The sequence below is a fragment of the Xenopus laevis genome, chromosome 9_10S, assembly GCF_017654675.1.
Source record: "Xenopus laevis strain J_2021 chromosome 9_10S, Xenopus_laevis_v10.1, whole genome shotgun sequence".
In the NCBI taxonomy this organism is placed as follows: Eukaryota; Metazoa; Chordata; class Amphibia; order Anura; family Pipidae; genus Xenopus; species Xenopus laevis.
Window position 1 is genome coordinate 97,645,264 of NC_054388.1, and position 22,418 is coordinate 97,667,681.

Genomic DNA, 22,418 nt, shown 5'->3' on the forward strand with positions numbered 1-22,418 from the left:
GAGGGCCCATGTATGGCCAGTTTAAGTCATAATGGCAGATGAAGAGAAGAGGGCCTCAAGAGAATGATAAGAATAGCAACTGAAATGTAGCAAGGAATAAGTCAAATAGTAATTCCCTAAAAATTTTTTAAAATAAAGTCCAATTGAAAAGTTGCTAAGAATAGGTCCGTCTCAAACAATATGCTATAAATGTGAATTTCTCCCTTAAAGGAGAAGGAAAGGTAAAAATTAAGTAAGCTTTATCAGAAAGCTCTATATAAATACACTAATAAACCCCCAAAGTAGTGCTAAATCCTCTGTCAAAAGAAACACCACATTTCTTTCCTTCTATTGTGTACACATGGGCTTCTGTATCAGACTTCCTTCTTTCTGCTTAAACCCCCTTGCCCTGGGTGTGAGCATGCTCAGTTTACTCCTCTCTCCCTTCTCCCTCCTCCTCCTCCCTGCTGCAATCTGAACCCAGAGCTATGAGTGAGCAGGGAGAGTCTCAGGCAGGAAGTGATGTCACACCAAGCTAATATGTCAGCTGCTATCCTAAACAAACAGAGCTTCTAGAGCTGTTTACTCAGGTATGGCAAAGCATTCTACAGAATAAATATAGTCTTATAGATTGTACTTGTGGCTAATCTATTGGTAACCAACTGCCTCAGTAGCTTTCCTTCTTCTTTAAAAGCCAGCAGGGCTATACTAGCCAGAACGCAGAACAATTCAATGGCACTTGCTTGTTGTTTCTCTTAAAGTTGTGTTAATGTATGGGGTCCTTCACAAATTGTACTTTTAGCATTGGTGTTGCCATACAGCACAGAAACACTCCATGCTACGAAAGGATTGACAAGACTTTCCCATGGCCTAAACGGTTGGCTGCATTTGGGATGGCATAAAACTGCACTCGCTTCAATTCGTCTTAGGAATGCACCCAATCACGAATGCCAAACAGAGGTGAATTTTGCATATGCAAATTAAGGAAGGGACGTAGTCTCGTGCTTTTAAGATTTGGTTCAGTCTGGCACTTTAATTCAGCCAAATCCTGCTGGAAAAAAGCCATCCCTAATTCATATACAAACTTTACATTGAAAAAGATGTAATATCACCATCCAAAATCCTTTGTGGAAGATTCGGCAATACTGAACCGAGTCCTAATTTGCATATGCAAATTAGGGTCAGGAAAGGGAAAAAGTAGGGACATTTTAACTTCCTTGTTTTGTGACAGTTGTGATTTACCTTTCCACCCCTAATTTACATATGCAAATTAGGATTCAGATTCTGTTCGCCCAGGCACAAGGATTCGGTCGAATCCTGAACCAAATTCTGGATTCGGTGTATCCCTAGTAATATCTAAGGTCTCACTTCCTAAGATTCTGTATGAACTTCATGACATGACACAACATTTGCCCCTACATTTAGGGGCATTCTTTCAGTTCAACCTGAAGTATTTATATTTCTTTTCTTCCTAAAGCTTGTGCTGTATATAAACTCAGTTCGGTATACCAGCAGCGAGGTTCAACTGCCCTATTATAGCATCAGTGATCCAGCCCTCAGCATTTGTCATCAGGAGTCACCATCTTGGTTTTAGTGCCAGTGACACTGCACATGCTCAGTGCATTCTGTGCTGCTTCTGAGAAGCTTTGGGTCTGGTACAGAACTCCAAAACATAATGTGTAGCATTTCTACCCTAGTTCAATAATATCTGCTCTCTGCTACATTGTAGTCCTGAACATTATCCTCAGGATGAAGCTTATTCTGATTGGTTGTAACATGGCCACACACTAGGCCAATCCTCTCGTTTTTGGCTTTAGTTTCCGAGCATAAAGATGTTGAATATGGAATCCAGATACCACTGATTTCCTTCTCCCCCTCATTGATGTGTAGGAAGTGCTCAATCTTCTTCATTAGGATTATTCAGCCTGCAGGTCAAATGACTGGATTGCCATAAATCCGTCCCATGTGACCAACTTTCATAGCTATGAAGGGTGGACTCCAACAAGAAGTCTAGCATCATCCATTCTCAGGGCTTGCGCACAAACAGACATAACATCAGGGTTCATGAAGGATTTTGTGACTTTCACCCCCTAAATAATGCAAACGTTTGTTAAACGAACGATGAAAGCGACAAGGAAACACAAATAACTGCTTATTTAGGCCTTGGGATCTAAAGGTTTCCTTCGATCCCACCTTCCACCCGCGCATACGGTCATCATGGTCTCTCCTCGTCCATGTACATACACACAATATATATATATATATATCCAAACCCTTGTCTCATTCAGTTATTATACCTTAATAAACATTCAATACAGTAGTTTTACCTTGCTTCGATAATCTGCCACTGCTTTCTTTAAAGGGATGCGGCCATGGGGAAAAAACAATTTCAAAACACATCAGTTAATAGTGCTGCTCCAGCAGAATTCTGCAATGAAATCAATTTCTCAAAAGAGCAAACAGATTTTTTATATTTAATTTTGAAATCTGACATGGGGCTAGACATATTGTCAGTTTCCCAGCTGCCCCAAGTCATGTGACTTGTGCTCTGATAAACTTCAGTGACTCTTTACTGCTGTACTGCAAGTTGGGAGTGATATCACCCACTCCTTTTCACCCCCAGCCAAACAACAGAACAATGGGAACCAGATAGCAGCTCCCTAACACAAGATCACAGCTGTCTGGTAGATCTAAGAACAGCACTCAATAGTAAAATCCAGGTCCCACTGAGACACATTTAGTTACATTGAGTTGGAGAAACAACAGCCTGCCAGAAAGCAGTTCCATCCTAAAGTGCTGGCTCTTTCTGAAAGCACATGACCAGGCAAAATGACCTGAGATGCACCTACACACCAATATTACAACTACAAAAAATACACTTGTTGGTTCAGGAATGAATTTTTAAATTGTAGAGTGAATTATTCACAGTGTAAACAATGTAATTTGGAAATCAAAACGACATCCTAAAATTCATGACAGAATTCCTTAAAGTTGTACTTTCCATTTATGTGGCCTTAAAAACTGAGGAGTGATTATCCAGTGTGTATGTGGATTTATGCTTGGATTGAAGCAGTCATGTTGCTGGCCTTGGTTAAACTAGACGTGGGTAGCACCTGGGAATAGAATGCTACACAGATTCTGTTCAGTTAGTGCTGTCCAGTCCTGTTCTTGTGGGCCAATTCCTTTAGGCTGAAGGATTCTGAAAGTCTAGGGACACCCTGTCCAGTTGCAGCAGCAGTGTATGACCTCTAGGGGCACTGTGCTTGATGGAGAATGTTCTCCCAGCCCCCAGATTATGATGGTTCTGCTCATTTTAAGATCAGTCCCATGAATGAAATTTAAGGAATTCCTTACGGAACAATGACTTCCAATTTAATTTCCTTGTAAGGAACAATCCTGTTACCCAGAGCCATATAATTGTGTCTATTGAAGTTGCCCGTGATTCTGATGATCAGCGTGAAGAATGCTTTTCACTTGTTGGAGACTTAGATTTAGATCCCCCCCCTCTTGATTTTTCCAGAATGCACTTTATAGATTTGAATTCTTGGGGATCAAGCGCATTGTTTAGAATAGAAAATGCTGCAAGGCTCCATGTTTGGCTACTAAGGGGTAAAATATTCTAGCTTGTTTCAACTGAGGCTTGAGATGTTCTGCTAAGGTGCATGGTGAGCTTGCCTGATTGCTGCAGTGACAATAATGCAACTGGAAGCAGGAGTCATGCCTCCGCAGCAGGAGTGATTAACCTATGCATGAACTGCACCTTGGATAGAAAAGGGCACTTTTAGGTCTGAAATGCAATACTGCTGAGAAAATAGATTTGCTTATAAAAAGGGTGGTAGAGACCAGGAACTATTTGCACTGACCTTACTAGGGTTGTACCTAGGACCCAGGTTGGACTGGGCTTCAACATTTTGGATTGGACATTTTGAGGAGAAATAAAAATGTATGAAAGGAAATATGACCAATGTACCTGTTCTTGTCTCGTAATGAAGCTCTCGTGCATGCTCCACACTTTGTTTTTCCTTCTAACAAACCTGAAAAATGTTTGCTTTAATCAGTCTGGCTTCCAGTCCTCCCCCTCCTGCAGTCAATTCTCCTCCTCGCTTCTATTAAATACTGATTTCAGGTCGCACAGACTGCAGCACACAACCGCCCCCTGTGATGCTCCTAAAATACAAAAATTGGCCTTAAAGGAGAGATTAAAACAGACAAGTGTTGCAGTGTTTGTTAAAAAAATGGGCACGTGAGACTTTCAAATAAGGGAAAGGCATAAATATCTAATGCAACTGATTATTTTAAAGGTGTATATGTATATAAACAGTAGAACCCCCATTTTACATCCCCTGATTTTAAGTTTCCCCTCGTTGTTTTGTTGTCCCACCTATATATTATGCATAATACATTTCCCTGATTTTACACCATTTTTTTCTGTTCCCCTGGAAAAAACATAAAATGGGGTTTCTACTGTAATATATTTTACACAATTTCTTTATGCAAAAGGACATTTAGTTGAAGTTCCCCTTTAACAAGCATAGGCTTGTTTATACATCAATAGCTCAAATAGTGGGGATTTTGTTTTTTTTAATTTATCCTTTTTTAACATCTCGATCAGTAATGGGTAGCCTGTAGTGACCCCACAGCTGCTTTACCCGAGCTTTATGCAGCAGCCATCTTTGATCAAGCGGTTTGCACACCTGCCAACTGGGTTTACAAGATGGGAGCTGTACCTGAGCAAAACATCCATTTTGGAATTAAGTGTAAATTGGACCTTTTTACATTTTATTTGTGGATACATGGAAACTTTGCTTGAAGCAATAAATTATTCAAACAATTGTATTTGTTTGTCCTGATCAGCCGAATCCGTGCCCTTCACACTCACTGGAACCCCAGGCTTTGTTGTAGGTTTTTGAGGAATCAGTATAGTGATGCTTTTGACCCCAGTTGGTGCAAGTGATGACATAATGGGTATAAATGATCATCCTGTAGTCACATCCCACTGTCTCAGGTATCAGCGTCTCCCAGACTCCTATCCATACGGGTGTTAGTGTCTATAGTAAAGGGGTCGTTCCCCTTTAAATTAACTTTGAGTATGATGTAGAGTGCAATAGTCTGACACAATTTGCAATTGGTTTTTATTTGTGGTTTTTGAGTTTAGCAACTAGATTGCAGACACTGCAAACTGCAGAGCAGCTGGTGTTCAGATTTCCTAAGTAACCATGCATTGATCTGAATAAAGGTGGCCATAGACGTAACAACTACGATCTTTCTTGGAATTTCAATACACACGTGTAGAGCTGAATCATCAGATATACAGATAGAAACAATAGAATTCTACCTGTATCTGACGATTCAGCACTAACAATGGCCGATGTTTGGGTGCCTTCAAAGGCACCCAATCAAAATTTTCCGTCCACCCTGATAGATGATCTGACCGATATATAAGTCTTGTGCCGACATCGGTCGACTCTTTTCCCAACATACACGCACCGAATATCGTACGATATTATCTGTGCGTCTATGAGAGTGGAATATGAACAGGAGATGGCCTGACCCGAAAGAAGAGTAATAAAAGTAGCAATGACAATACATTTGTAGCCTCTCAGAGCATTTGTTTTTTAGATGGGGTCAGTGACCCCCATTTGAAAGCTGCAGAGTCAGAAGAAGACAAATTATTCAAAAATGATAAAAATTGAAAAGTTGCTTAGAATTTGCCATTGTATAACATACCAAAGGTTAACAAATGGTGAAGAATACCTTTTACGGCAGTTGCAAGCGAGAACAAGGTGGGAGAGTGAAGCCTTGGCAGGGGATGCTGGAGGAAGCAAATGGCTTTTTATTAGGGAGCATCTCCAGCTATGAGCACCTGCACCCACTCATCTCCCCTGCTCAGTTACTTTTTGGATCATCAGGAAATGACAGGACAAAGAAGCACAAGCTCAGGTGAATTCTCCAAATGATGATGCAATAATTAGAGAGAAGGTGCTTGGGTAAGTCGAAGCCAAGACGCTATTGGTAGGAAAACAACTCCAAAGGTAATGCTAAGTCTCTTCAATAACCACCTTCTTTAAATTCCTTTCTTCTCCAATCCAAGTCACCCCGGGTAAGCATCGGAGGTAAGTTTGGTCTACGTTTCAGCCATATTGCTAATGTACTTGTCTGAAATGTCTGATCAGGCGCAGGCAAGATAATGCCTGGGAAGGAGGCTCTGACTGAGTAGGGTAGTTTAAAAAAAAATGGGGTATTATGGGTGGAGCCATTTCTCTTCCAAGTCCACTTGTGTGCAGCGGGGCTCACTTAGGTGTGATAGAGTAGTGACTAGCACCAAGCCTTCTATTACTGGTACCGCTGCTGCAAGGCAGTGATGTAAAGTGATAAGGAACCCACGGTTCCCTTTATATGTACCAAATAAAATGCATTCATATGAAGGGCATAGGAGTGAATACCATAATGACATGGGTTCAATGGTGCCTGGTGCCCCATTTGAGTATAATTAGCCCTATCCCATCCTAAGAGCATTCACAGGGAACCTGTCGTATGGCCCATGTCTACTCATACTTGTCTTTGCTGCCTCTGGCTGCCAGCGGTGAACAGGTGGCAATATCCCTCTCCTAAGAGCCCCCTAGCAGTGGGAAGGGCAGGTAATAACTGGGCACTTTGAGAATTTGCTTTAGTCCCAGGTACTGTTCAGCCACGTCCCTTTCTCAGGGACTCAGTGAATACCCCACACTGACAGAGCTGAAGTATAAAAGCTTCACCGAGACGGGGCCCACTCACAATAACCTACGAAAGGCGCCAGGTCTGGGCGAGGAGAGAGAAATTGAATTAAGCCTATTACATACAACCCACCCATGAGTTATGTAAAGCGGAATAGATCCAGAGGGGATTGTGGGTGCCCTCCTAGGCTAATTAGCTTAAAACATACAAAAAAGTGATTCATCCTGACACATTCCCATGCCTCCTGCTTTACTAACAAATGATTCTGCACGTGCTCAGGCAAAGGTTTTTAGTAATAAATGTCTAAGCAGGCAGGTGCAATGTCTTGCTTAACCCCACATGGTGGCGCTCACTATTGACCTCTAGTCATATTCCATAGGCTGCCACCTCCTTAGTTGATGATCTTGGTAAAAGGCCTCAAAAACTGAAACCCCCCCTTCCACCCCCATTGTAGCTTTTTCTAAAGGAAACATTTCCAAAAGCAACATCCACTTTTAAAGCCGTAAAGGAGAAGGAAAGGTTAAAACTAACTACGTTTATTAGAAGGTCTATATAAATACATCAGTAAACTCTCAAAGTAATGCTGCTCTGAGTTCAAAAAACTCCACATTTCTTTCCTTCTATTGTGTACACATGGGCCTCTGTATCAGACTTCCTGTTTTCAGTATAAACCTCCAGGGCTCGGCTTGAGCATGCTCAGTTTGTTCCTCTCCCCCTCCCTGCTGTAATCTGAGCTCAGAGCTATAAGCAGCAGGGAGAGACTCAGACCGGAAGTGATGTCACACCAAGCTAATATGGCAGCTGCTATCCTTAACAAACAGAGACAGTGTCTAGAGTTGTTTACTCAGGTATGGGAAAAACATTCTACAGAATAAAATTGGAGTTCTAGCTTGCACTGTTGTGGCTAATCTGTTGGCAATAAACTGCGTTGGTAGCTTTCCTTTTCCTTTAAGATCATGACTGTAGGTATGGGTTTAGGGCAGGATTTCTGCTTGGCAGCCCATCAGCGGGAGCAAATCTATGGACCAATAAAAACAGATAAGAGACAACTTACTTTTAGCTGCCTCACTATCTTTGAGGATCTTAGTAACTATGACTGTGGGACTGGGCCCTAAAGCAGTCGACTGGATGGGCCGGCCTGAAAAGCAAGGGGATACAGCAACTCCATGGTTTGGTTTTATTATCAGTATAGTAAAAATAGTTGTACAACTAATCATTGAATCATCACAGGGCAAATAATCCTCCCTTTGCTTTTTAAGTTAATGGATGAGTTAATAGGGCCCTTGTCCACCATCCCAACCACAACAGTTTGCCGGATTATCCAAGCTCAATGTAGTACAGTACATTGGGCTTGGCAACTGCCATGTTTTCCAACATGGCAGCTGACACATCCATTGTGCTATTCTTCAAGGTGAACGCAGCAAACGGTGATGGAAGGATGCAGCTGCAGAGGGGGCTGTGGGTCCTCTGTACTGTTTCAAGAAATTAAAAACCAGGAGGACAGTCCCCCTTTAAATACAGTTAATATTTAAAATGGTCTCCTAAAATTCTGCTTTCGATCATCCACATGCTGCTTTTATTCCCATCAGTCCAAAACCTGGGAGAGATCTGCTGGAACTGCAAAACACGAGGGGACATGGTCCAATCAGGTGACAGCACAAAACAAAATATTATAAAACAATGATTTCATCAATAAAGCTACTCCTTATCTCAAAGCCTGACCAAGGCTGCAGTTTAGGGTTTGTTTATACAGAACTCATTTTCTCCATCTAAGAAAATACCCTGTTAACACAGCTTGGAATGGAAGCAGGTTCAGAGAAAACCAAAAAGAAAAAAACTGTTTAAATTATTGTTTTATAATCGTAAAATATTAGGGAATATGAATTCTTATAATGAAGCAAATGGGTAGAATACATTTACCCTCGGCTGCCACACTGCATGAAATCACTATGCAGCTTTATAATTAAGTCTTGTGTAAGTCACTGATGTTTTACACATCTTTATATATCCGGCCCTATTGTTCCATGTTAATGAAGTAGGATATGACACACGCTCTGTCCTAGTACATAAGAAAATATGAAGCTTGGCCAGTTTCTTGCCTGAAATTACTAAGAAAAACACCTACGAACCTGTTAGTACCGGAAAAAAGAACGAGGCAGAGGGTGTTTGCTGGAAGGTTTTCGTACACCTGCATAATGTTACTGTCCAAGCTCTCCATGATATCAGACAGACCATCTTCCTATTAGGAAAACAATACAGATTTAGTGCTAAAATTAAAGGAGAACTTAACCCACTTAGCCAACATAGGGTGACGTGTACCCCCCCCCCCCCTTTCTGAACCACAACCTCAGGAAACTGGCTGCAGAGTTATGCAGCCAAGCTTCATGTCATGTTGCAATTCAACCTTTTTGCCACCTGCCACTCATCACTGAAAAAGCAGCATGCTCAGTAGCTGGCAGTCAGTGCCAGGGAGTGAAGTGAACAACCCATTTAAAGGATTAAGGTGCAATTAAATAAAAAATAATTGTTGGGGTGAAAACAGAAGGGAGTTTAATCGAGGGCTGTTAGGAAGCAGTTACCTGGCTTTGCTTTATTACCTTAGGAAGAACTTGTCGCTCTTGAGGACCACAGGGTTCAACCGTCTGTAACCACTGATGTAAGTGGCAGGCTGTGATTGCTTTTCGACACCTGAGCTCACCCTCTCCTGTGATACGATCAATTGCCTCCGCAGCACTCTGGAAGTGGTGGAATTCTTATAGAAAACACAAAAGAACCCAAAATATATACCTATCACCTGCATCAACATCCTGAATAAATGGTTTCATTAGAGGAACTGGTTTCTTATATAGGTTGCTGGCAGTTTCAAATTAAACACGCATACAGGACTAGCACTATTGTGAGATTTCGATATCAATACAGACTGAGGAGGCCATAATATTATTGTTCTAGTGGAGTTCTATGACTTAGCCCTCTGACCTGTAACTCAATGCTCTGTTATAGATAGGGATGCACCGAATCCAGGATTCAGCCTTTTCCAGCAGGATTCAGATTCAGCCAAATCCTTCTGCCAGGCCGAACTGAATCCGAATTTGCATATGCAAATTAGGGGAGGGAAATGGCGTGACTGTCACAAAACACGGAAGTAAAAAATGTTTTCCCCATCCTTAATTTGCATATGCAAATTAAGATTTGGTCCGGTATTCAGACACATTTTTCTTGAAGGATTCTGGGGTTTGGCCGAATCCAAAATAATGTATTCGGTGCATCCCTAGTTATAAAGGCAGTTCTATTCTCTAATAATGGGGCTACCAGGTCATTTTAGACCCATCCTAAAAAATTATAGGAAATAGGTTCATGCAGGCAAGCACAGAAAGTAACCATACCATTCTCCTTTTACCATTCTCTTGTGTATTAGTTTTACATATATATTTAATTTATACACCCATTTATTGTAAAGTGCTGTGCACTATGTAGGTTCAGTCCCCGCCCCCACATTGTTTGGCAGTAAGGGGAGGAGAGAATATACGTAAAAATAAAATGTGTGTGTTGTAACATTGCAGCCTCAGGTCAGGTGTTATTGTAGCATGAAAAACTAGAGGCTCTAAGCACAACTCACTCAAAAAGCAGTATTTTGCAGCTTTCCCATTTAGAGGACTGGCAGGCAGAAAAACCGCTTTAAGGTCACTGAAATGGCTAAACCTCTGTTGGAGAATCTCCTCGGTTAAGGACTTCTTAAAACCAGAAACATAAATCACATCTTTGTTCTCTGCATCTTCTTCCATCGCTTTTAAGAGCACCTCACAGTTGAACGTTTGCTCCGTGACCAGCCTCTGGACCTGCCCAATAACAAACATGCATGAGGTCAAGTCAATGATCTTTAAAGCATAAGGAGTGGCCAATGCAGTCAACAGAATCCTTTAAAACTCAGATGGGGTCAGTATATTTTGCATTTCCTTGGGATATATACACACACAGAGTGTGATTTTGCAAAAACTGCATTTACTTATTTTGACCACAGAAATTCAGACATTTACGATAGGAGTGTTTCTCTTTAGAATGCCACAATGCAGCCCACCATCATTCTTCCTTATGTGTAGGCTATAAATTGAGATGACTTGCCTTGATACAGCAGCCATTGATATGGCCTCCATCCAAGGTTTCTACAGCAAGCTGAGCAGCTTCCAGAACACTGTACTCCACACAGAAGTATGGCTAGAAGGCAAAGGAGAGAATTTCAGTTTTATGCCTGTTTAATGTAACCATGTTGCTAGAATGACCCAAATAAAAGTTATTATAGGCCACCCTAGTTCCAATTTTACAACACAACTTGAGGTCCCTGACCCCTGGTTCTTCTACTTGCTGGACTGGGGACAGCAAAATCTTCAATAACATGGAGAATTTGCTTTATTCCTACCCCAGCCTATAGAAGCATTGCTCCAGCATCAACTCAGCATGGCAGATTAACCACTATCCCTGCTGTTCAGCCAAAATATCTCTCTTACATTAGGCGGGAAGAGTAGTCAGTTGTTGCCCTGAACTTGTGTAGGATAAAAAGGACTGGCTGCAAATGAAAAGACAGTCCGTTATCTGACTAACAAATAATCAAAATGGAATAAGATTACAGACTCTTCAGAGGCAGGAAATCCTCACTGGGAGTTCGCTAGTTACTGGATTCTCTGCTGACTCATAAAGACCCAATCTGATTGCAGCCATAAAGATAGATAAGATCAGAATAAATCATAAATGTCAGGTCCCCCTAAAAGAATAGAATGAATTTGTAGTAGCTGACCGGTAAAAATCACAAGGTTCAGAGGCCCTGCCCGAACCTTTAGCTAAAGGAGCAGATCACTGTGTGTGTACAGAGGGACAGGCACACCAAACAACTCACATAAACAAGTCAAAGTAAGTGAAATGAAGTTTTATTCCAAAAACATGTTCAAACAGGAAGTAGTGATGTTTTTGGTATTCCTAGATAAGAACAGAACGTGCAAACTCCTAACTCTCTGCCCCATAAAGAACTTGAAATGCACTCAGAATTGTGCATTTGTTTAATTTGACTTTACTGCTCCCTTTTGCTATTTTCATTTTGGTTGGGGCACCCTTGTGTCAACAACTGTGATGTGGCCCAGGCAAACATGGAGCAACGTGTGTGGAAGCAGAAACAAAACGTGTAACATTCACCTCTACAAGATGATCAGTGCATATACCTAAACATATATGTAGCCTCAATCCTATCATATAAGCAGGTAATCTGAAATCCGTTTTGCATCTTTACCCAACTTTCAGCTCACCTGGTAGTTCTGGGACAAGACTTTCAGCGATTTGATGGGTCCGCAGGTCCGGAACACCCTCCTTACTGATTCCAAGCAAAAAGTCTCCTCAAACGGTCCAGCAAAAACAGTCATCATGTTCGAAAACATACTTCTTGACTTAAGTGGAAAATAGCAGAATTTCGGTAATACATGAAGATAGGGAAGGAATTTGGCAACATCAACTTTAACTTGGCACTTTGAGAAGTGTAACCCATATTTATTTGCTCTGGAGCCCATTAAAATGCATTTTTTTTGGCCACTCATTTTTGAGGCAGATCATATAGATTTCCTTTATTTATAGTTCTTGAATTATTTGCCTTCTTCTAATTCAACTGGAGAGCTTCTGAATAAAAAGCTAAATAACTTTTACTCCGCAATTAATAAAAAATGAAAACCAATTGCAAATTGTTTCAGAATATCACTCTCTACACTATACTAAGGGGGTTATTTATCAAAGTCCGAATGCCAAAAACACAAAAAATTTGATTATAAAATCCGGATATTTGTGGGAAAAAAACTCAAATTTTTCAGAATTTACTATACTTGGAGGATGGAAAAAGTCTGAATCCAAAAATCCGGCATCTCAGACCTGCTGAGGTTGTATATAAGTCAATCGGAGAAGTCCCGAAGATATCCTGATCTGCACTGGGTTTTGTGCAGTAATCCAAAGATTTCGTGGTTTTAGGGCAAAAAGACAAAGAAAAAAAAAGAAAAAAAGTTTTTGGGCAGAAAATCAGAAAAATTTGTACAATTCAAATTTTCATTGAGTTTTTTCCCATGCTGGATTTTTTCGGGAAAATTTTGTGATAACTAAGGGGAAATAACCTGTGCAGATTTGGTCAGAGTATATTTCAGAATTTTTTTTCGGGTTTTGATAAATAACCCCCTAAATGTTAACTCAAAGGTGAACAACCCCTTTAAGCAGTTAATTCTTCAAATAAACATGAATAACTCATTATTATTCAAGTCAACAAGCAAGCCAAGTAGAAGTGGTCATTGGCAGGTTATACCTTATAGAGTAAATCTGGGCCACATGATTTAAGGTCTCGGGTGCCAGCACTGTACAGCAGCATGCCCTCAATTGTGACAGTTTCATCTTAGCATCAAAGTGCGTGGACTGTTTGCCATAACAACCAATGGGAACCAATTATTTACACATTGGAAATGCAAGCAGAGGCATTTTGAGATGGGCAAGATGTAGAAAATGGAGGCCTTTTCATCTTATTAGTGCAAACTGCGAGTGCCAATGCTAATGGCAATTCAAGCTGAATTCTCCAAAGTGGAAATCAAAATTACCCTTTCATGCAGCTCTTCTGTGCCTTGGCTGTAACGGTCGCCAGGGGAAAACTTAACAATGCTGATGGAGGCCGGCTGAGCCAAACTGCAGGCATTTTTCAGAACCTGCACAAAACCCAACGCACAAATGAAAACGTTGTATTATAAGGAGCTTTAATTTCCTAGGTCCTAAATAAGAGACATCATCTTAGAAAACGGCCAGTTTAGCTTCATTGTGGAAAATGAAAGGAAAATGAAACATCAATTTTTTAGAAAAAAAAAGATCGTTAGTATAAAACGAAAAAAAAAAACCACAAAGACAAATTAAACTTTTAAATCAGTCTTTATAAAGAAATAACTTACTGAAATGCTGCTTGCGCTCCTCTTCAGAAAAGGCGACAGGGCGACGATCCATTTCTCCTCCCTGGCTATCTCTTATAAGGAAAGCAGGGAGGTGAAATCGAGCGCCTCACGATGGATTGCCAGATCGCCTTTTCTGAAAAGAAGCGCAAGCGGAGTTTCCATGAGTTATTTCTTAATAAAGACTTAGCGATTTAAAAGTTTAATATGTCTTTGTGGTTTTTTTTTCCCTGTTCTATACAAACACATTTTTTTTTTTTTTTTAAATTAATGATACTGGTACTTTAACACCTGCTCATTTATCAGAGCCAGGGCATAATTACAGAGAAAGCAGACCCTGCGGCTGAACAGGAGCCCCATGAGGCCATAATTCATACAAAGTTTCAATAAATATTGGTAAAACAAGTCAACCTCTAAACTAGTGATGTGGGGGCAGGCCAGATATCCGTGGGTCGGCGGGTTCGGGCCGACCTTGCATTCCTCTTCGTGGGTTCGGGTTCAACTCTTCTCGTGCTCTCCCGCCCACCACCTTCAAATTCCGTCTTTATAGCCGCATGCCTGCTCACCCGGCCCCTTTTGTGACATCATCGGCGGGTCTGTATAAGGAACCCGAAAGTCGGATGCAGGTGTGCGCTGGTTGTGGGAGGGCAGGTCCAGGTCGGGGTTTTACCAGACCTGCACATCACTACTCTAAACATTTTGGGGGGGCTGAAAAATAATTTGCTATGGGGCCCAGTAATATCTAGTTACGCCACTGATCAGAGCATTTCCCCCTTTACACCACAGGGATTTATGGAAACCCTTGATAAAGTCACCGAAAAAAAAAAAAAAACAGGGCTACAGGGAGATTTTATCAGTGATATCTTTTCCGAATTGTGTTACTCTCTAATCTCCGTACAAGATTTCTGAATATGAAATTGGTTATTCTCTGTACCAGCCAAGAAGTACAACAGGCTTATGAGAATGAACTTTTTTTTTTAAGCAAAACAAGTAAACAAATATTCTGCTAACCAACCTCTTCCTCTGAGGAACACCAGATATTCTCCAGTAGCTTTGACGAGACAGACTCTTTCACCCCATTGATTCTGGCCATGTAAAGGATCTTCTTTCCATCAGAGTACAGCGATTCCATCAGACTGAGAGGTGAGAAAAGACATCACTCTAAATAATGCCACTAGCAAACAAGGCAATGAACCAACATAACAGTTTCATTTCCCACGACAAATGTGAAACATTTCGGCGGAGGCAAAATTGAATCATAATCAGTGCTATTCCACGCGAAATAAAGCTCCCAGCATTCTCAGGGCAGCAGTACTTCACAACCCAATTAAAAACGATTGTATTTAATTATATTTCATTTATATTTAATTTTTGTCATTATAATAAGAATATTAAAGGACCAGTAAACCTTTACAATAAGGGGCAAATTCATCAAGGGTCGAATATCGAGGGTTAATTAACCCTCGATATTCGACTGGGGAATGAAAATCCTTCGACTTCGAATATCGAAGTCGAAGGATTTTGCGCAAATCGAATCGAACGATTCGAAGGATTTTAATCCAACGAACGAAGGATTATCCTTCGACCAAAAAAAGTTAGGCAAGCCTATGAGGACCTTCCCCATAGGCTAACATTGGGTTCGGTAGCTTTTAGGTGGCGAACTAGGGGGTCGAAGTTTTTTCTTAAAGAGACAGTACTTCGACTATCGAATGGTCGAACGATTTTTAGTCCGAATCCTTCGATTCAAAGTCGTAGTCGAAGGTCGAAGTAGCCCATTCGATGGTCGAAGTAGCCAAAAAAACACTTCGAAATTCGAAGTTTTTTTACTTCGAATCCTTCACTCGAAGTTAATGAATTGGCCCCTAAGAGAATTTAAAATTCATGAGCTTATTCTAAGCACTTTTGCATTTTGCAATTAGGATTTGGTTCAGGATTTGGCATCATGCAGTACAATTCAGCAGAATCCAAGTGCCTGGCCGAACTGAATCCGAATCCTTAAAATGACAGAATTGAAATTTTTTTAGATTGCAAAAGAATAGCACTCTAATCAATTGTACATTCACTTACTTCACTTCAAGATTTATTTACCTTTAAGAAACAAAAAAAGTATCCAAATACAAAATGGTCGTATACTTCCACTTTCACAATGAGGTGGATATCTGAACATTATACTCTGGAGTCTGTGGATGATCTATCTCAGAGTTGTATTTCACTTCCACAAACATAAAGAGAACCAAAAATGGCCTCTGTGTAGTATACCCTAGGTTTTTGTGTTACTAATCATTTAAAGCAGGGGTGTCCAAACTTTTTGCAACAAGGGCCAAATTTGGTGAAGTAAAAATATGTGGGGGCCGGCCATTCAGCATGACATTCTTTGAACTATTACGGAGCAGTTTTGTGACTAACCCCTGGAAGCATTTGGCCACATGTTATTATATCTAGGACTTCCCCAAGCTCCCGTATAGGAAACTATTCATGGCTTTCCAAGTTCCCAGTGGGATGGGTCCCTTCAGGGGTTCTTTACCCACTAGCGTTGAAATGAAACGACTGACAATGAATATCCATCATGAGGTGGCAGTAAAGTGGCCAATGCAGTGGGCTCTAGAGGGAGTAGGTGAGATGTCATTATATTCTGATACTTTCTCTAGAATGAAATCACTCCAAGTTGGTCTTGACATATTTAGTCATAAGAGACAATGGCGCTGATAAAAGCAAATAGGTGACATAACACAAACTTAAAATAAAGATACGTTTTCATCACCAGAGATGCATCTGGTGCCGAAACGTTCAGTCAAGCTTTGCACCATTGTAAATAGAGTGGGCATGTTGTACATTGTGGGCTCTTCAATTGTTGAGACCAACCACCCAAAGTAATAAACTGCCAGCAGTCTGTCATGGTGAGTGGTGTCATCCTGTTAGGAGACAAGTCCTGCAGCAAAACTGGATGAACAGCTCCGTGGCAGCTTCTGGCAAGAACAAACGCCTAATCCAGTTATGTTATGATGTCACGCGCACATGCTAACGTGCAATTGCATCACTGTGCGCAGCCGACGCAACAAGAAGATAGACGGCTCTACTCATCTCTGCTCGGGCTGGCCAGTTGGGTGCCAATTTTTATCCGGGCCTGCCCTTGAATGGGCGAATCTTTGTTTAAGGCTGCGGACCAGTCTGATATTGAAAACGGGCCGCAATTGGCCCCCGGACCGGCGTTTGGACATGCCTGATTTAAAGGGAAATACAATTCTACATACAAATAAGGTATATTTTTCCTTTAACAGGCCGTGGCTATGCACGTAATAAATACAAGTTATAAACCCGCAATAGAAACCTGTGAGGTTCTTCTGACTGTTGCTCGATAGGGGTTGTGAGAGGCAAGAGGGACCCATTCTGTTTCACTTGCAAGGTCTTCTCCTGAGCTGCCAGAGATCCATTTGGGTTGTTCATGCTTCTCAGGATGCTGTGCAGTTGAAGTTGCGCAACCTAACGGAGCGTGAGAATCCAGATCTGGTTATACGAGTGATTTTTCAAGGCTAGTGGCAACAAATTCTATGATATATATAATTTTACAACACAGATGTCTTTCATTTGTAATACGTATAAGGACAAACAGGCAGAAATTTAAGCTTTGTGTTGCTATCACCCAGTTGCCAATTTATCCTTGTTCAGCAACATTTCCACAGCCACAGGTTTGACTAATGCAACAATAACTCATAAGTTACCACTGTGGGCATGGCCTAAACTTCAGAGGACTAATGAAGGGAATAAAGAGGGTGGCAGACTAACAGCTAGGCAGGCTGACACTTTGGGTTAATGGTAATCTTATTTCATACTTTATGATATGTGAAAGTGGCATCCACATGTGTATCATTTTACATTAGAGTACGACTGCAAGAGGGCGCAGATAGCTAGACAAATTCCATGGTATCTCAGGTCATTTTGCCTGGTCATGTGCTTGTGCAGAAAGAGCCAGGACTTCAGGATGGAACTGCTTTCTGGCAGGCTGTTGTTTCTCCTACTCAATGTAACTGAATGTATCGCCGTGGGACCTGGATTTTACTACTGAGTGCTATACTTAGATCTAACAGGCAGCTGTTATCTTGTTTCAGGGAGCTGTTTTCTGGTTACCTTCCCATTGTTCTGTTGTTAGGCTGCTGGGGCAGGGGGGAGAAATATCACTCCAATTTGCAGTACAGCAGTAAAGAGTGACTGAAGTTTATCAGAGCACAAGTCACATGACTGGGGGCACCTGGGAAACTGACAATATGTCTAGCCCCATGTCAGATTTCAAAATTCAATATATAAAAAAATCAGTTTGCTCTTTTGAAAAACGGCTTTCAGTGCAGAAGTCTGGCTGGAGCAGCACTATTAACTGATGTGTTTAGAAAAGAGCATGCTTTGCCATGCCAGTATCCCTTTAATATAAAGAGTCAGTCGCAAAGCAATATAATTGTAATAATATAATTGGGTCACAGCCACCCTGGAAAGTAAGCCATCTGAAACATATATAAAATAGAGGGGTGTAGGCACATAGTGTGTGCCATTCAATAAGTTATATAAAATTGCACTTTATAAAAGTGTCTGAAGTACAAAAAGATGACTGCCGTGCATATATTGTTTGTGTACTTAAAGAATCAGTTTAGCTTTTACACAATTTTTCCTGGAAAACCGTTCTCCACCTAAAACCTGCCGAGTTCATGTAGAAGTCAATGGCAGAGGTCTCTTGAGCTATTTGAAGATGTTACTAGTAGGGATGCTTTAAATCCACTATTTTGAATTTTGCCGAAACCCCGAATCCTTTGAGAAAGATTCGGCTGAATACCGAACAAAATCCTGATTTGCATATGCAAATTAGAGGTGGGAAGGAGAAAACATTTTATACTTCCTTGTTTTGAGACAAAAAGTCATTCGATTTGCCACCCTGTCCCTAATTTGGATATGCAAACTAGAATTTGGATTTGGTTCGGCCGGGCAGAAGGATTCTGCCGAATCTGAATCCTGCTGAAAAAGGCCGAATCCCGAACCGAATCCTGGATTCGGTGCATCCTAAGTTACTAGTAATAATGAGACTCTCATGAGAGAAAAAAAAATTACGCACCTCAAAACAAATTGACGCGCAAAATTGGATTTTTATTTCCCAAGTTCAAATTCGATTCGAATTTTCGGGTCGGGGCTATTAGTTTGAATTTTAGACGTTTGAATCTTTTCATAAATAATATACGGTACCATTCGGATTGTGAATATAATCGAATTTAAACAAATGTAAAAATAATTCACATGACTCTAAAATTCACCCTTTGATAAACGGGCCTCTCAGTGTCATATAGGACGTAAGTTAATATCAAAATAAGGGTTTGAATTATAAAACAGAACATAGAGCACACACCTTCTCAGGCCCATGGTGAATAAAATACTGAGCCAAGTTTAGTGTGGCTCTTGCATCTTCAGCCGGACAGTGGCCCATCCGATCTTCAGTCTGAATCTCCCTCCTGGAAAACAATTCACATGAACAAGCAAAGCAGTTATCCTTATTATTATCATCCACGTTCCCCATAAAACAAACTGGGGATAGTCTCCGATAATGTATTAGTCAAATGAATAAACAGTAATCACTTGAACATGCAGTAAATGGGGGGTGATCTAAATAGAACTGTAACTTATACAAAGTAATATAATACAGAAACTTGAATTATACTACAGGTATGGGACCTGTTATCCAGAATGCTCAGGACCTGGGGTTTTCTGGATAACGGATCTTTCCATAATTTGGGTCTTCATGCCTTAAGTCTACTAGAAAATCATGTAAACATTAAATAACCCCAATAGGCTGGTTTTGCTTCCAATAAGGATTAATTATATATCTTAGTTGGGATCAAATACAAGTTACTGTTTTATTATTACAGAGAAAAAGGAAATCATTTTTAAAAATTTGGATTATTTAAATAAAATGGAGTCTATGGGAGCCATTTCTGGATATCGGGTTTCCAGATAAGGGATCCTATACCTGTACTAGGCAATTTTCTTTACTTTTGTTTTACCATGAAGGCCTGCTTTGGAAGAGCTTACAGATGTCATCATGTTTGAATAAACTCTAATATAAAAACAATCTCTTGTTTTTTTGGCAAAAATCCACTGTGCTCCAAGCCATTGCCTTCATGGATGTCTGGTGGCAAAGCATGTGCAGCATTAGATGTTTAGTGCAGCATAAATCCAGTGGGTAGAAGTAGAGATGCACCGATTCCACTATTTTGGATGTGGTCGAACCCCCAAATCCTTCGCGAAAAGATTCAGCCGAATACCGAAATGAATCCTAATTTGCATAGGCAAATTAGTGGTGGGAAGGGGAAGAATTTTTTACTTCCTTGTTTTTTGACAAAAAGTCATGTGATTTCCCTCCCTGCCCCTAATTTAAACATGCAAATTCGGATTCGGTTCGGCCAGGCAGAAGGATTCGGACAAATACAAATCCTGCTGAAAAAGGCCGAATCCTGGCGGAATCCCAAACCGAATCCTGTATTCGGTGCATCCCTAGTTAGAAGTGAATAGGGATGCACCGAATTCGGGATTCGGCCAAATCCTTCTGCCCAGCCGAACAGAATCCGAATCCTAATTTGCATAAGATTTGTGACTTGTCACAAAACAAGGAAGTAAAAAATGTTTTCCTCTTCCCACCCCTAATTTGAATATGCAAATTAGAGTTCAGATTCAGTTCGGTATTCGGCCAAATCTTTTGTGAAGGATTCTGGGGGTTCGGCCGAATCCAAAATAGTGGATTCGATGCATCCCTAGAAGTGATACATGGAGAGGCCCTTAGTAAAGCTCTTGCACTTATGTTGTTGGTAGATGAGCTTAGCTCTATGTCCTGCTGCACTTACTGTAAGTTAGCCTGCCTTTACTATATGCGGGTGGGCCTTGCAGATTGCTTAAAAAAAAATATTGAATTACGGCAAGCACATGCTGTCCAAAAAGCAGCAAGGGCATCCAACAGCATGCATTTAAAAATAAGCATGTCCCTGCTTTTAGTGGGAGAGACTTACTACAGGGTGCACAAGGGCAATATCCATTCTCAGAGAGGCAAAGTGCTTTTCAGTACCTAAGGGACAAGGGCTTTGTTACTTTTGCTACTCCTGCTGCTGCTGCTGCTACTACAGCACAGTGATCCCTAGCATCGAATAGCACAGTGGCTTCCTGAAAATAATGGTGCACAATATAATAGTCGTTTCTAAATGCAATGACATTTAACGACAAACACGTTGGGTCACCAACATGTTATTCCACTGTGAATTGGCTGGAGAGATACTTGGAGGCCACACACTCCGAACTCACCGGGCTGCACGTTTCCAGTAACTACAGAGAATCTAGTGCATTAGGCTCTGTGCCAATCTGGCAACAAAGCAGGAAAGAAATACTGTGGAACATTTAAAAATGGTTCGTATTTCTAGTTAGCAAGGAAACGCATAGAAAACTATACCTAATCACAATAAAAGGAAATAATGGTGCATAATGTCTGTCATTTCTAGGGATGCACCGAATCCACTAATTTGGATTCGACCGAACCCCCGAATCCTTTGTGAAAGATTCCACCGAATATCGAACCGAATCCAAATCCTAATTTGCATGTGTAAATTAGGGGTGGGAAGGGGAAAACTATTTTTACTTCCTTGTTTTGTGACAAAAAGTCAAGTAATTTCCCTAATTTGCATATGCAAATTAGGATTCGTTTCGGCCGAATCCAAATCCTGGCCGAATCCCGAACTGAATCCTGGATTCGGTGCATCCCTAGTCAACCGCAAGCATGTTGGATCACCACCATGTTATTCCACTGAATTGGTTGGAGAGATACTTGGAGGCCACAAATTCCGCACTGACCTGGCTCCATGTTCCCAGTAACAGAGCATCCAGTGCATTAGGCTTTGTGCCAAACTAGCAACAAAGCAGGAAAGAAATACTATAACATTTAGGGGCAGATTTACTAAGGGTCGAAATGAATTTTCAAAGTTAATAAATTTGAATTTCGAACTATTTTTTGGGTACTTCAACCATCGAATAGGCCTAAATTCGACTTTGATTCAAAGTAAAAAAGTTTGACTTCGAAAATCGAAGTACTGTTTCTTTAAAAAAGTTTGACTTCGACACCTCGCCATCTTAAACCTGCCGAACTGCTATGTTAGCCTATGGGGACCTCCTACAACCCATAGTCAAGTCGAAGGAAAATCGTTTGATAGATCGATTAAATCGTTTGAATCGTTCGATCCGGAGGATTTCATCGTACGTTCAAACGATTTTCGTTCGGCCAAATTCGATAAAAAAAAACTTCGACATTCGAAGTTGAAGTAATCCAATTCGATGGTCGAATTTCAATGTTTTTTCCACTTCGAAAATCGACCCTTGATAAATCTACCCCTTAAAAATGGTTCCTATTTCTAGTTAGCAAAGAAACACATGGAAAACTATTCCTAAACACAATAAAAGGAAAACATTAAAAGAAATCACAAGGACAATGTAGGAAAGGAAAGGAAACGTGGCACATCACATACCCCAGAACTACTTGAGCCAAGAACTTCAATCTGAATTTTCTACCATATTCTCTTGCAAATAGCAGCGCTGTGTCAATAACATGGGGATGGATCATCTAAGAAAGAACATCAATGGTCATGACAATTACAAATGTGTTTTTTCTATGCCTCATTTTGTCCTAGTGCCTAAATTGAGTTTTTAATTCACTGCTCTCTGGTTCCAGGCCCAAGGGGCAACCAATAAATCAGAGTTTGGCTTTCTTTA

At 40.8% G+C, this 22,418-nt stretch overlaps 1 protein-coding gene across 3 annotated transcripts in view; it reads right to left on the reverse strand.

Annotated features, from left to right (window-relative positions):
- Positions 1–7,856: 7,856 nt before the first annotated feature.
- Positions 7,857–22,418, reverse strand: part of rexo5.S (RNA exonuclease 5 S homeolog) — a 32,191-nt gene continuing 17,629 nt past the window's right edge. For all 3 annotated transcript variants that reach the window (XM_018239195.2, XM_018239194.2, XM_018239196.2), the window contains exons 10-20: positions 22,175–22,269; positions 19,024–19,126; positions 16,969–17,120; positions 14,656–14,776; positions 13,302–13,406; positions 11,985–12,122; positions 10,813–10,905; positions 10,310–10,529; positions 9,291–9,445; positions 8,823–8,932; positions 7,857–8,310 (exon numbers count right to left, since the gene is read on the reverse strand). In XM_018239195.2, the coding sequence (XP_018094684.1) occupies positions 8,253–8,310; positions 8,823–8,932; positions 9,291–9,445; positions 10,310–10,529; positions 10,813–10,905; positions 11,985–12,122; positions 13,302–13,406; positions 14,656–14,776; positions 16,969–17,120; positions 19,024–19,126; positions 22,175–22,269 (1,350 nt within the window). In that variant the 3' untranslated portion in view covers positions 7,857–8,252. The remainder of the gene's footprint in view (positions 8,311–8,822; positions 8,933–9,290; positions 9,446–10,309; positions 10,530–10,812; positions 10,906–11,984; positions 12,123–13,301; positions 13,407–14,655; positions 14,777–16,968; positions 17,121–19,023; positions 19,127–22,174; positions 22,270–22,418) is intronic.